A 14,098-nucleotide genomic window follows, 5' to 3' on the forward strand; every position below is an offset into this window, starting at 1 on the left:
AATCTGATGTACAGACTGAGCATTGGTGGGTTGGACGTTGAGACAAGTGGGCTGCATTTTCAGAGCATGAATTCTGAGTTACCATTTGTGACGTCACATTTTTCCAGTTTGTTCTGTTCACGTGCTTTTCCAGTTGGAGCTTTGGGAGAAATGAAAGGTTACATTTCATCACACGAGAATAGCTCTTAACTTTCTTGAACCAACATAAATATGAATTGACTTATTATTTTGCCCAAAGTACAGTACAGTACAGCCTTCAAATGATGTTTTGGGTTGAGCTGATGTCTTTTTATTTAATATATTATCTCTGCATTGTGTTCGTGTGAATTTTCCCACTGGGAAACTTATTTTCCATAGCGTGTGAGCACAGCCTTAGCCTGCACGCCTGTGGGTTACAATTCTCCAGCTTAGCCACTAGGGGACGTGCGCCATCTTACCGTGTGTTGCCTAAGCTCTTTGGCCTTTTTCTTAATGAGTGATGTTAGGCTTTCCTGTTTAATTTTAGAAGAAAAGTTTCCAGAATAACATTAAGAATGTGTCATCTGATATTCAAAAACTTCTAATCAGGGTGTCTGTAACTGATCACATTGTCAACTAATTTTAAAGGTTTGCCTTGTTTAGATTTGTCAACACAATATGAAGTTTCTTTCTGATTTGACTTTCAACTTGTCCATTTGTGTTGTTATAATAAGTATAATTATTATTATTATTATTATATTACTTTTATTATCTGCATGTTTGTTTACTTTTTCCTGTTAGATATAAGTTAAGATTCTCTTACCACAACCATTCCCTTCTGAAATAATATTGCAAGTTATATAAAATTGAGATTCTTTAAGCATTAGCCTGGTTAAGGTAAGTCCTAATCTTCCATTAGTTGTATCATATTTTTATGATAGTCATGAAGGGGCCTGTATTAAAAAAAAAAAAATAGAAATAAAGAAATAAGTTAGTTAAAAATTTACCTTTTAAATAAAAATATGTTTCTTAAGTAGATGATTGGGCTTTATAAAAGGAGCAGATGCTTTTGTCCAATGAAGCTCTTTTACTTTGAGTTAAGTTATATTTAATTATTATTATTTTTTTTAATCTGGAGACGGTTTAAAGTGGACTCTTTGAGGATGGCTACTACTTGTTTCCTCTTTATTTTGGAAAAGAGGGATTCTCGCATCCCCAATTTAAATTTTAGACAGTTTATATGTTTGTTGTATTTAACTACCTGAGAAACATATTTTTAATGTATTAAGAACAAAGAAAACCTTATTAAGGCCCTTATAAAGTCTTGAGATATATAAATATATATATATATACATATATAGAATTAGTTTTAAGTTAAAGTGCTAAGACTAATATTAAGTGTGTGACTATTTTATTTGGGGAAGGGTGTGTGTGCGTCTCTTGTGTGTTTGTGTGTGTGTGTGTGTTTTTGTGTCATTGAACCTTTTTCTGTGCCAATTTCTCCTTGTTTGTCCTCTCTGTAGGTGGAAGTAAAGCGAGCAGAACCTCGTGATAGCAAACCTCCAAACCTCCAGACAAGTACCAGTCAGTGGGCACCCAGGGGAATGTTAAGTACAGCCAATGGCTGGACAGCTCAACCTCCACCTGGCTGGCAACAGGGATTTGGCCCTCAAGGTAAGAATCTGTCATAGGATTGAAACCTAAACTCCTGCAGTTACTGCGGGCTGCTGCTGAGCAAGTAGTACTCCATACTTTCATTCACTGACACAGCACAAAAATAAAAGGTCTCGGCTATGTCCCTTGTGTTTTATAGATTTGCCTCCTTCATTTGCTAAAAAATGCTTAGAAATCACTTGTGCTAATACCATAGAGGGATACATATTTCCAGCTACATTCAAGACTCGATTTAACGAAATGATTACTACAGGCCAATAAATTTGCCTTTTTTATATACTTTATTAATCCCAGTGGGGATGTTGTCTTATTGCATGGCCTTGGAGATCATAACAAGAGGGTCAGCCTTTGTACAGTGTCACTAGAGCAATTTTCAGTTTAAGGATCTTGCTCAAGTGCTCAACAGAGTAGGACTCTTCTGGCAGAAATGGAATTTGAACTCGCAACCTTCTTAGATACCAGCCGAGATCCTTAACCACTGAGCCGCCACTGTAACGTGCAATTGTTTCATTTTTCCAGTTTTTCTTCATATGTAATCAGTTGAAAAGCAGTGAATTACCTAAAATGGTAGAAAGGTGAGCAGTAAACTGATAGAGATTTAAATTTTAAGGTTAGGTTAGCAAAAACTGAAAAAAGGAAATATCAGAATCTCACAAATGGGCCTTCTTACAAAGGGGCCTTCTTCAGGGAATAACTAATATGTTACAACCTATAGATGTTCTGGAGCAATTAAAGTAAATGAAGCCTTGCAATTTGATGCAAACAATTTGCACAGGTGTCCCAACTTCTGTTGATTACTTAAACACCCTCCATCTCTCTTAAAGTAGAGTTGGAACACTGTTGCTACACCCTCTCAAGTACCACTTGGACAATATTATACTGTATAATGGCAATTAACAAATGACATGAGACGGAACATTATTACCCTTAGAAGTGCTTTTTAAACTTTTGAATTTGTATTTTTAGTATTTTACAGTAGAAAGATGAGAGAGAAAAAATCAAGCCAACAAGAAGCAAAGCTTGTTAAACTTAACAAAACAAAAAAAAAAAATCTGCTAAGGAGGTTACACATAATGTGTGTTTTTTTTCTTTATGATTTCTTAGTATCTTTTGCTTATACATGCCAATATTTGCACAATCCAGCTTTGTTTCACACCAATTGCAAAATTGCACATTTGCTGTCAGGAAAACGTGTTACCTAGTTTTAAAATGTATAGGCCCTGTCTGGATTTACAGAAATAGTTTGTAACTGTGCTATTACTCTGTATAAATTCACATGAGCTTCAGTATCAATTTTTGTAAGCAGTCAGCAATTTAAAATAGGCCACATGTTTGAGTTCATATGTTGTCCTATTATGTTAATGTAATTATGCTGTGGATGTGCAGTACTGGATTCTTGTGCTTGTTGGTATTGGAAAGTCATAAAAAGGTCCTGGGATTTAAAATGTAAAGTGTAGGAACCTGCTGTATATCAGGTCGTATGTTTCTCTCTCTATTATAAAAGGAAATCTTGAGACTTTTGCCAAGAGATTTTGTCAAGTCCCACCCTCCTCTCAACCATTTACAACTATGTCCACGGTCGTCCTCATTTGTGTAAATGCTTTTCTCAGAGACAGTTCCTGCGCTCTTATAAATTTTTATGCTTTCCTCACTTTAAGTTCACAATAAAAGAAGACTTGTTATGCCAATCTTATTGAGGAATTTCATCCCGAAGGGTTATCAACAGAAGAAATGAGTACACGGGCAATCCTAGCACCGAGAAACAAAGTCAAATGAATTAATGCGAAAATTGTCGATTGGTTACGTGTTGAATTGGTTAAATGCGTATTTAAAGACTACGCCAAAACAGTTGGTGGTGATGATGCGGGAGATGAAAACATCAACTTACAATATCCCGTAGTATATCTAGAACTGTTAGCACCGTCCGGTCTTCCATCTGCCGAATTACTGTTGAAAGAAGGATGTATCGTAATATTGTGTAATTTATGTCTGAGTGATGGGCTATGCAGTAGGACAAGATTAGTTGTGTTCAACATTAATCAGACAATTCTGAAGTGTACAATTTTAACAGGCGATTAAGGTAATGTAGTACATATTCCGCAGATAAGATTAGACAACAAAGGAGATCTTGATATGCCATTTGTATTAAAATGTTTACAGTTTCCTGTTACAATAGCTTTTGCTATGACAATTAACAAGTCACAGGGACAAACATTTGAAAAAGTCGGTTTATTAGAAAGAGAAATGATACTCACTCACTGGCAGTTACACGTTGTGTTGTCATGATGTCCAAGTCCAAGCACGGAATTAAAATTCAATGCGATATTGACCAAGTTAATTAAAAAATTGTTTTACTTAAGTTTTACAGTAAGTGTAAGTTTAAAAAGTATTTGCGTGTTAATTTCAAAGCCAAACAGAACGAAATCATATAACGCAACGAATATCTCTTAACACAACATGAAACATAATTTTCTTTCGATTTATTACATTTTACTATTTTTTTTACTTTGGTTAATTACTTGCTTTAATGTAAAAAAATCCTATTATGCATATGTAATAATTCCCATGAAAATAACAATCTGTTTAAATTGTAAGTCTGCTTCCCCATACGCGAGTGGCAGAGCCGTGAAGTGGCTAGCATGTAGCACCCACATGGGGGTTGGCGAGCAAAATGAGCAGGAGGCAGAGCCCCCTAGTGTGTATATATAATGTTTGTTAATAAGATTGAAAGAAAGGTGAAGTGTAATTAAGAAGTACCTCCTTCTATCCATCTAATAAACAAAGTTATTAGTAGTTGTCTGCGAATTGCCAAATTATTCTGTACCTGCCATCATTTGGAAAACCTCTAGGTGATACACAAAGACAGCTTATTTACTGCCTATAGGAGTGTGCAGAATGGACAGAAATCTGTATCATAGTTAAAAAAAAAAAAACTCAGTAAATACCGGAATAAAGCATTTTAATAGTTTTCAAACAGTTGCATATTTTAAACAGTTAATGAAATGTATTGATCACTATGCACACTGTGCACCTCCTTAACTGTCAAAAGACTTGCTCGTGCTCTGCTCTTCAAATTAATTTGATTGTAGGTGTTGACCTCTCCAGCTCAAACCAATTAACAGAGCAGCGTCTTTTTAACTTATATACCCCAACCAACCAATCACAGGTCAAGACAAGGCTTATTCCTGTCTTCATGCCTGAATCGGAGTACCAACTTTAAACGTATGTATGTTGTCAGACCTAGTTAATTCAACATACGACTACAGCGGCAGGGGAAAGCACTAACACGCCAAGTAGGCTGAACTGTGCATCACTTGGGGTAATAATCTTAAAAGGGTCAGCTCATGTACTATACACAGTTCACATACTAGCCCAGGCACACAGATATTACCTTCAAGACCTTAATACACCCACTGAAAATCACATTTCCCATTTTCTGTTGAGTGTACAGAATTCCAGGTTTTAAAATAGAATGTGCTTTATGTTTTAATGTGTTCACACAAATTAGCATACCAGTAAAATGTTTTGTTCAAAGTCCATACTTCAGAACAAGTTACACAGTTGATCTAACGTACTGAATTAATTGCCCACTCCTGCTTAGTTTAAAGTAAATCTTATTTCCAATCTGATATTTTTCTGTTTTTTCTTCTTTCAATTATCTAAGATATTTTGAATAATATCAAATATGGATTTTTCAGTGCTACTTGGTGCATGTGACTGTGATCATATTGGTGTTCCGATGTCACTTTCTATTTTCAAATCAGGCCCCTTTTCTAAGACATAATACCTTATGAATAATTCTCCGCTAATTTGTAGCTAGATGTGGACTAATTAAAAAAAAAAAAAAAAGAAAGAAAAAAAACTAAAGTAAATGCAGGTTTGTTTGTTTGAATTTGAACAACTTTAGGGGTGTCGCACTCCTCAGACTCTTGGGGAAAAGCCTATGCCAGGGTTCTGGAAAGGAGGAATTTGGCTGTTGGTTGAGGCTTGGATTCAGAGGGAATAATGTGGATTTCACCGTGGGTGTAGAACAATGGACCAACTACCCTCTAGGATTCTGGAGGGTTCATGGGAGTGTGTCCATCCAGTCTATATGTTTTGTGGACTTGGAACAGGTATATGTCAGTGTCTCTCAGGGGGAGCCCTGTTGCTTTGGGAGTATGATTTACTTTTCCAGCTCCTGCAGGTTATTCAGTTCCTGTACAACTGAAGCAGAAGCTTGGTTCACATTGCTGGCTATAAGACAAACGTGTTCTTGGTGGGTGGGGTACTCCACCAGGGCTGTCTTGTCACCAATTCTGTTCATTATTTTTTATTTCTAAGGAGTGGAGGGAGTCCAGCTCGGCAGCATCTCTGCTTTTTATTGATGATGTGGTTCTGTTGTCTTCATTGGGCTGTGACCTTAGACTTGTCCTGTGGTGGTTTGCAGTGGAGTGTGAAGTGGCCAGGATGAGAATCAGTACATTCAAGTCTGAGATCATGCTCCCCAGCTGGAAACAGGTGGAGACTGAGTGATTCCTCAAGTAGGGGGCTTTTAAGTATCTTGCAATGTTGTTCACGCGTGACGGAAGAAGGTTATGCGAGATTGACAGGCGTATTGTCGGTCGTGGTGAAGATGAAGCTGGGCCAAAATGGAAAGCTCTCTTACTTGCAGGTCAATCTATGTACCTGCCCTCTCCTATGATTGTGAGCTTTGGGTAGTGACCAAAAGAACTGGTTTTCGGTTTCAAGCAGCAGAAGTTGGTTACTGTATTTTTGCAGGGTGTCTTGGCACAGCCTTAAAGATATGGTGAGAAGCTCAAAATTTATAAAGAACTCAAAATAGAGCTGCTACGTCTCTGCATTTGGTAGAAGCCAGTTTAGGTCGTTCAGGCATTTGATTAGGATGCCTTCTGGACGCCTTCCTTGGACTTGTCCTACTGGGAGGAGACATCGGGGCAGGCCCAGAACATGCAAGAGAGATGTCTCTTGGCCTTGCTGGGAGTGCCTTGGCATTCTTCTGGAGGAGGTGGTGGGGAAAAGGAACCTTCGGGCCATCATTGCTTATTCTGCTGTCCCTGTGACCTGGACCCAGATAAATGGCAGAAAACGGATGGATGACTGAGTTTGAACAATTTGAAAATAACAGAACGATAGTTTTAAAAGATCCTATTAAACCAGTTTGGGGATGCATATATAAGTCATTCACACAAGAATTAGTGGCATTAGTTTGTCCATGTCAGCAACACGGCTTACTGACCAGAGAACTGAGTTTTACAAATCAGCACTCATTCATGTTCAATTAAAAATCAAGTGTTTGTGTAAATTGAATTGAGTAGAAGGTGCAGCTTTTTAATGGCCATTTACTAAACATCTCACAGTGCAGGGGAATCTTAGCACGACATTATGTTAACTTCCATGTACAAAGAAGGTGTCATGCTTGTTAAGGAGATTAATACTGAATGTTTAGCATTTACTCTGGTTGCACAGATAGAATGTTTTCAGTGCGAGTTGAAGCTCTTGTTCAAGGCTGAGGCACATCCTGTTCTTGTCCACATCAATCAAATGATGCAGGTAATGATTTTCGTTCTGCATTACTGAGTGAAAGAGCAAGATGGCAACCTTAGTAGCAGGACTGTCAATGTGCTTATTTCCGAGGCTCTTCTTTTAATGCAAGAGGCCAGGTAAGGTGGCCATGATTAACTTTTCAGCTGCATTGATATTTTTCTAATGTAGGATAGACAAGCACAGGTTTGCTGGGCATTTGGAAAACTTGTAAGAGCCCAACATGGATATCTATCTGAACACTTGAAGAGGCTGCCAAGCATATCCTTTCCTTCTACTGCCCCATAGCGGCTCTTAGTCTATTTTATGTTTATTATGTGACATCTTCCACAATTTTAGGCTGGTACTCTACCGTAAAGTGCAGAAAATGTAAACCAACAGGCATAGAATATAAGGTGAGACAGCATTAAGACTTGAATGACAGCAAATCATTGCGTGTTGAAAAAGTAGAATTACAAAATGACGCAAGTTTATATCTGTAAGACACCCATATTGGTGAGATGGCAAGACACAACTTCATGTCCTGGTCCATACTGGTAAAGACCATGGTGCCAATCTTGGATAAACTATTACTATTGGCATGGTGCTTTTAAATGAAAGTTTGATCTACCATTCACCTGTGTTGACACTTGTGTTTATGAGAGTTTGTTCAGGGGATTCTGGTTTTCCTCCAATAGGGCTGTCACATGCAGATCAGAGTTTTAGAATGTTTGAATGTTTTATTACATTATGAATGTAAGTGAAAGTTTCAAATTTTTACACTCCACTTCTTTTAACTTAGGACACCATTTGTGACTTGAATTTGATAGACATTAAAGGGCTTTCGCAACACTTGGATGTTTAGATGTCACAGTAAGCTGCCTTAGTTTGTTTACTGTCCATTGTTGGAGGTGCAGGAACGGACCAGTCCTCAGAACACGTGACGTGCAGTGTTGGTTTGTTATGCAGACCACTTGTCATTATTATGCAGTGATTCCACAAGCATTGGCGCCAACAGCAGGCAAATGATGCCCTGTTTATATGCATAAAATTGGCAGAATTGTCAGGAATAGCATAAAAGCTGTCTAGGATGTTGAGCTAAACGTGATCTTTAAGGTCCACAAGCCTATTAATGCTTTTGACAAATGACAAAGAAGAAACTGCCCCAGAATAAAATCCCAAACCATTTAATATCCAAAGCCAGGAAATCATGGAGAGTCCAAAAGTCGCCTGGTTCCAGTTTGGACTTTTATTGAATGATTGTAACAGCTGTGCCCAGACTGTGGAGTGAGCCGCTGTTCCTAAACTCAGAGACATTTTTATATATCGCTTAACATGGATAAGATACTTTGACACTCCTGCTTGCGCTAATGGAGAACACCTAATTGCATTTTGCCACCTTTTGTCCAGTAACTTTCAGTCAAACCCACTTTTTACGTTATGCTTATCCATGCCAAGTATTCATTATACTGATAGCCAACACCTTTTGGCATTTTGCCTTTTTGTCTCTTGTCCTTTTCAGCCATGTCCCCTTATTGTTAATCCTCCACCCAGTCTTTGGCTCTCGTGGTGTCATTTTACATTGGTGGAGTGGTGACACGTGAGACTCGGTATAAATCAGTGCATTCCAGCGTTTTAACTATAAGGCTCAGTGTAGTTCAGTTTTTAACAGTGCAGAAACTACATTGATGATGAAATTACAATATACTTAAAATTAACATCATATAAGGTGCAGAGTGACATTGTAAAACAAGTGTTTAATCATATAATAATTCTAATCTCTGTCCGTAGTATATTCTGATTATTCAGTGTGATTGTATATAAAAAAAATATCCAGTAAATATTCATGTGGGTATATTTCTGTAAAATAAGTTTGTCACCCCATTGTGAGAGAGGCCACAATTTTACGCTCATTTCTGATTCTTTCATTATGTATTTTTGAAAGGTACTTTACAATGGGGAAAAAAAGTTGCTCAAAATCTGCAAACGGATGATGTGACACAGTTATCAGTGCTCTTGTTAACATTTATCCAGAATGGTGTTTAAACTTGTACTCGTGTATCTACAAAACATACCTCGGTATCAAATGGATCCTTTTTTTTTTTGTGTTATGTCATGAACAACGTTAAAATAATTTTGCACAAAGCCGCACCTTGCGTTCATAATGTCCTAGTATTTGCCACAGACTCCTATTTAATAAGTCATATGTTTATTTTCTGAAGTCTTTTTTTTTTTTCTTGCATTCACTATGGGCCACATGTCACTACCTTTACACTATTTTTCCAGTTCTATTCAGAAATAATCTTACTATTCTATATAAGCTTCAGAGTTAAAGCTTTAAGAGTCTGATAATATATCAATCAGTTGTAAGTGATAATTGTTTTAACATTTATGATAAGTTATCAAAATGAATTAACTATTTAAAAAAGTAAAACTATCAAAATAAGAAAAACATCTTCACCTTCATCATAATAAAGATAAAAATTTGCATAGTGGTGTTTCACATTGGCCATGCGCTTATGTGACTTGGCGTTACTGGCAGTTTGGGCTCATAAAGACATGTAGTTGATTGACTGCATTGGCACGTACAAAGTTTGAAGTTCACTTGAATTTCTAAAAGCATTGGAGTGACGATTAATATAATTTAAATGTGATGAAATGAAGGAGTACATTTAATGCATACTATGAATGTAAGTCTGCACACACCTGTTAAAATGGCAGATTGTGATAAATTAAACTAAGATGAATCATGTCAGAGCTTTCTCAGCCTTCATTGTGCATCTGCAGCTTGTACACAGAGGGTGGAAGCAAATTAGATAAAGTTGAAGGGAAAAAATAAAATTCAAATATGGTTGCATACTTGTGGGTGTGCACATCCTGTTATACGTAAGGATGTGGCTTTGTTCAGAATTGACCAATTACATTTGTCTTGTATTAAATAGTAGTTAGTGTACGCTTCCATCAATTAAAACGATTCCAAGTCAAGTGGCCCCAAATTAAGCTTGGCTGCTCCTGGAGGATTATCCTGACATCATCTTGGCCAGCAAAGAGCTTTCAAAACAGGAACAGTCGTTTTAAGATACCAGTCAAAAAAATATCCAAGGCATTAGATATACCATGGAGCGTAGTGGGTACAACCACCACCAAGTGGAGAAAGTATGGCCCCTAGCAGGAGCAATACAAAGAACAGGATGTCCCTCCAAAATTGATTGAGAAGAAAATGCGAAAACTGGTCAGGGAGGCGGCCAAGAGGCCCACGGCAGTATTGTAGGAGCTGCAGGACTTCCTGGCAAGTACTGTAAGGTTGAACATTTTGGCAGCAATTCCAAAGCGAGATGTTTGGTGCAAAAACAACACTAAACCTTCAGTGAAGCAATGGCAGCATCCTGCTTTGCAGCTGGTTTTCTTCAGCCAGGACTTGGGCTTTTGTCAAGGTGGAGGGAGTCATTAATAGTTTGAAGTACCAATTGATTTTTGGCAAAAAAAAAAACATAAGGGGAAGCTAATGGTGAAACGGAATTTGACCTTCTCATTACAACAACCAACCAGAATATCCAAATCATTAAGAAATTGCTTCAACAAAAGAAGATATGGCCTATCCAATTGAAAATCTGTAGAATAACCCGAAATACACCTGTGTGCAGGTGGTGCCCTCAGAATTTGATGGATCTGCAGAGAGTTGACTTATGTTCCAATTTTCGCATGAAATTCATAAAGTTTATCTAACCTAATCTAATGTGTAATGCTAGCAAAAACAGCAAAAAACATGCATTCTGGACTGATGGATTGGTACCAGAGACTGAATGTCTGAATACCTGTGTGCAGACTTGATTTGAATACTCTTGTTACACAAATTCAGCATTAAAATTTATTTTGAAAAAATGCGTTGTAAGTGAGTTTCCTGGCTAATCCTAGTCTTCATGTGGCATTAATATGACAGTTTCGAGGGTATGGATGAAGCATGTTTAATTAAAATGTCAATAAATTTGTCAGGCCTGAACCAGTAGATAGGTTCTTAAACTGTGTGTCCGGGTTGCGTGTTTCCGCCTTTTTGTTTTGTTGTGTTTAACGGGAAATAGTTGCTGACGGTTTGTGAAGTGTTTCGCGATAGGTCGCCAAGGGGCAGTTTAAGCAATCCACACTGCTCTGCTGTGACGATCATCGATGATTCTCTAAACGGGAAATGACTGCTGGCAGTTTTCTCAGAGGTATTCCACTCATCCTCGAACTGACAGTTGTCATGGACTGGACCTCCAAGACACTAAGAGGAGCAATTAGTGATATAGATCTTTAGTGTATAAACTCGGACTTACCAGACCTTAGTCAAACTGTGAACAGTGAATCTGAGCACCCTGCTCTGGTAGAATCTTAACGCAGTAATTAAAATGTTTCAAAGACACCAAGGCACTACCTTGTCAAGTTTAACAAATTTCAGACCTTTTCGGCCACAGGTTAGAGTTGTTTTCACCACAACTGCCTTTTGGGGGAAGCTGGTAACCTGTTAGGGCCGTGTCACATTAGATGATGTTTCCTTTGATTTTTTTTTTCTTCTCTTCAGTTGTAGCAGACATTTCCATAATCTTAGCAAGTCCGAGACATTTGGCGTCATACTCCTGTAATGGCCACCTAGTCTGACATACCCAGTGATTTGTTTTTAACTAATCCGCAGTGGACTTTGTCTTTAGATGTAGGGGTTGAGGTGCGTGTGCATGAGAGCTGACAACCAATAACTTCAGTGAAGAATAAGTAATGCTGATGTTCTTTACCTCACAAATAGAAGAGAGGTTCCTAATTCATTTCTTGTATTGACCAAAATCACACAAGGAGTGCCGCAGCCCTTACTCCCTAAGAAGAGGTTGAAAAAAAAAAATAACCTTGTGGGAGGGTAGGCTGACAAATTTTGTGAAAAGCAATTCAGAGAGAGACCCCTTTGCAGATAGTTTGGGTGTGCAATGGGTGACAAAAAATTTGGAAAATACAATACACGAAACAGAACACAAGTAATCCTCTTCACAGAGCTAGTGGCCAATCTATCATTACCCCTTCAGGAATACAGTACAGTAGTATAATAGTAATATTACAAGAAACAAAGCAAAATGCAACAATAGAATGTAACACTAAACTGCATAAATGCACAGCTATCACATATGAGGTTATGGATTTGTTCAGAGTCCTGCAGACTTCGGCCAACAAGCTGCCCCATCCCCAGCTGGGCATTCCACAGCTAAGTCAGTACTGGGCTGGCCAATCTGATGATGGTACCCTTCTTTCTACCCAATGATTCCAGTACTCCTTTATTAGAGATTACTTTTCAATAGGCAGGGAGATAACTTGGCAGTAAAGCAGTGGCACCAAATGCTACAAGTGAGTACCAAGAAGAGGAATAGAGTAGGTGAGTGTTAGTAACAGATTATAACTCATTATGTTTTAGAACTAAAGACTTAACAGTAGAGGTGCAATATGCACAGCAAATGAGCAGCTCTTGTCAGGGTATGCTAAACTGAAGTCCTGAGTCTTCAACTGGAATTTAAAAGTTGAGTGAAGGGGAACCTCTTATAATAACAGGCAGAGCATTTTATTAATCGTTGGAATCCTAAGCAGACTGGCATCTTGAGATCTTAATGTGGAGTCAGGTTTGTAAGTAATGAGAAGTTCAGAGAAGTAGGCACAGCCTCTGCCATTTAAGACTTTACATGTTAAAAGTAGCATTTTGAAGTCTTACCCAAGCTTAAACCGGGAGCCAATGTAAGGATTTAAGAACTGGAGTTGTTTGTACTTTCTGGTTCTTTTAGTAATTCTTGCAGCAGCATTTTTGATTAACAGAGGTGTATGAAGAACAATTTGAATATCCAGTGAACAACACTTTACGGTAGTGAATCCTATTAGAAATAAATGCATGAATTAATTTCTTAGTATCCTGCATATTTAGAGGACTCATTAATTCCCCGACATTGTTAAGATGGAAAAACAAGTTTTGGACAGTTTTATAACATGTCTATTAAAAGAAATGATAGTGTCAAAGATAATGCTTAGATTGCAGACTGATTCAGTAATTGAGTTAAATCATGACAATATTGTTGCTTTCAGCATCATTCCCTCTAGTAATTAACATCTCTGTTAATTACAGAGACAGAGAATTTAAAGTTAGGTAGTTCTCATCCACTGCTCCATTAACTCGCTAACGCATATAATTAAGGATAACATCTGAGAAACGTCATTTGGTCTAAAAGAGAGGTAAAACTTGGTGTAATTTGTGTACCAGTGAAAATAAACTGTTTTCTAATGAGAGATCCCAGTGGAAGCATGTAAAGTGAAAACAGTAAATGTCCCAGAACTGAGCCCTGTAGGACACCATAACTCATTTCAGTGTATAATGGAGTCCTGTCAGTACATTCTGTATGAACTGAAATTGATTTGATAAATAAACCAGGCAAGGGCAGAGCCTGTACACCTAATGTCATTTTTCCAACCAGTGTGGTAAAATAGAATGGTCAATGGTGTCAACCGCTATGTTTAAGTCTATCAACATAATTACTGTAGAATTTCCTTTATCAGAGAATCAGATTATATTGTTTACTGCATGAGTTAGTACTGTTTCTGTACTATGACTAATGCGAAAGCCTGACTAGAATTTCTCAAATTATGATGTGCAAGGAGAGATTGAAGTTGATTGGTGACCTCATTCCCCACCCAAGTACTTTAGAGAGAGGGTAAATTTGAAACGGGTCTATAATTAAGTGCATGTGGGTCTAGATCTGACTTTAAGTAATGATTTGGATTTGATGACTGACACTCTTAGTGCATCAGGTGCTGCACAATGCAGTAAATAGTAAGCTATTGATAATGAGGCTAAAAATGGATGTTAGAACTTAAAAGAAAACAAACATCGGACTTGGTAGTTGCAGTGAGGTACTATGTGGGTTTTCTGCTGTTGGTATAAAGA

At 37.7% G+C, this 14,098-nt stretch overlaps 1 protein-coding gene across 1 annotated transcript in view; it reads left to right on the top strand.

Moving 5' to 3' along the window:
* dazap1 (DAZ associated protein 1) overlaps positions 1 to 14,098 on the top strand; it is a 118,093-nt gene that overhangs the window by 89,571 nt on the left and 14,424 nt on the right. Inside the window, 1 exon segment of the mRNA XM_039767136.1 lies at positions 1,482 to 1,632. Coding sequence (XP_039623070.1) covers positions 1,482 to 1,632 — 151 coding nt within the window.

This window comes from Polypterus senegalus, chromosome 10 (assembly GCF_016835505.1).
Source record: "Polypterus senegalus isolate Bchr_013 chromosome 10, ASM1683550v1, whole genome shotgun sequence".
Taxonomy (NCBI): Eukaryota; Metazoa; Chordata; class Cladistia; order Polypteriformes; family Polypteridae; genus Polypterus; species Polypterus senegalus.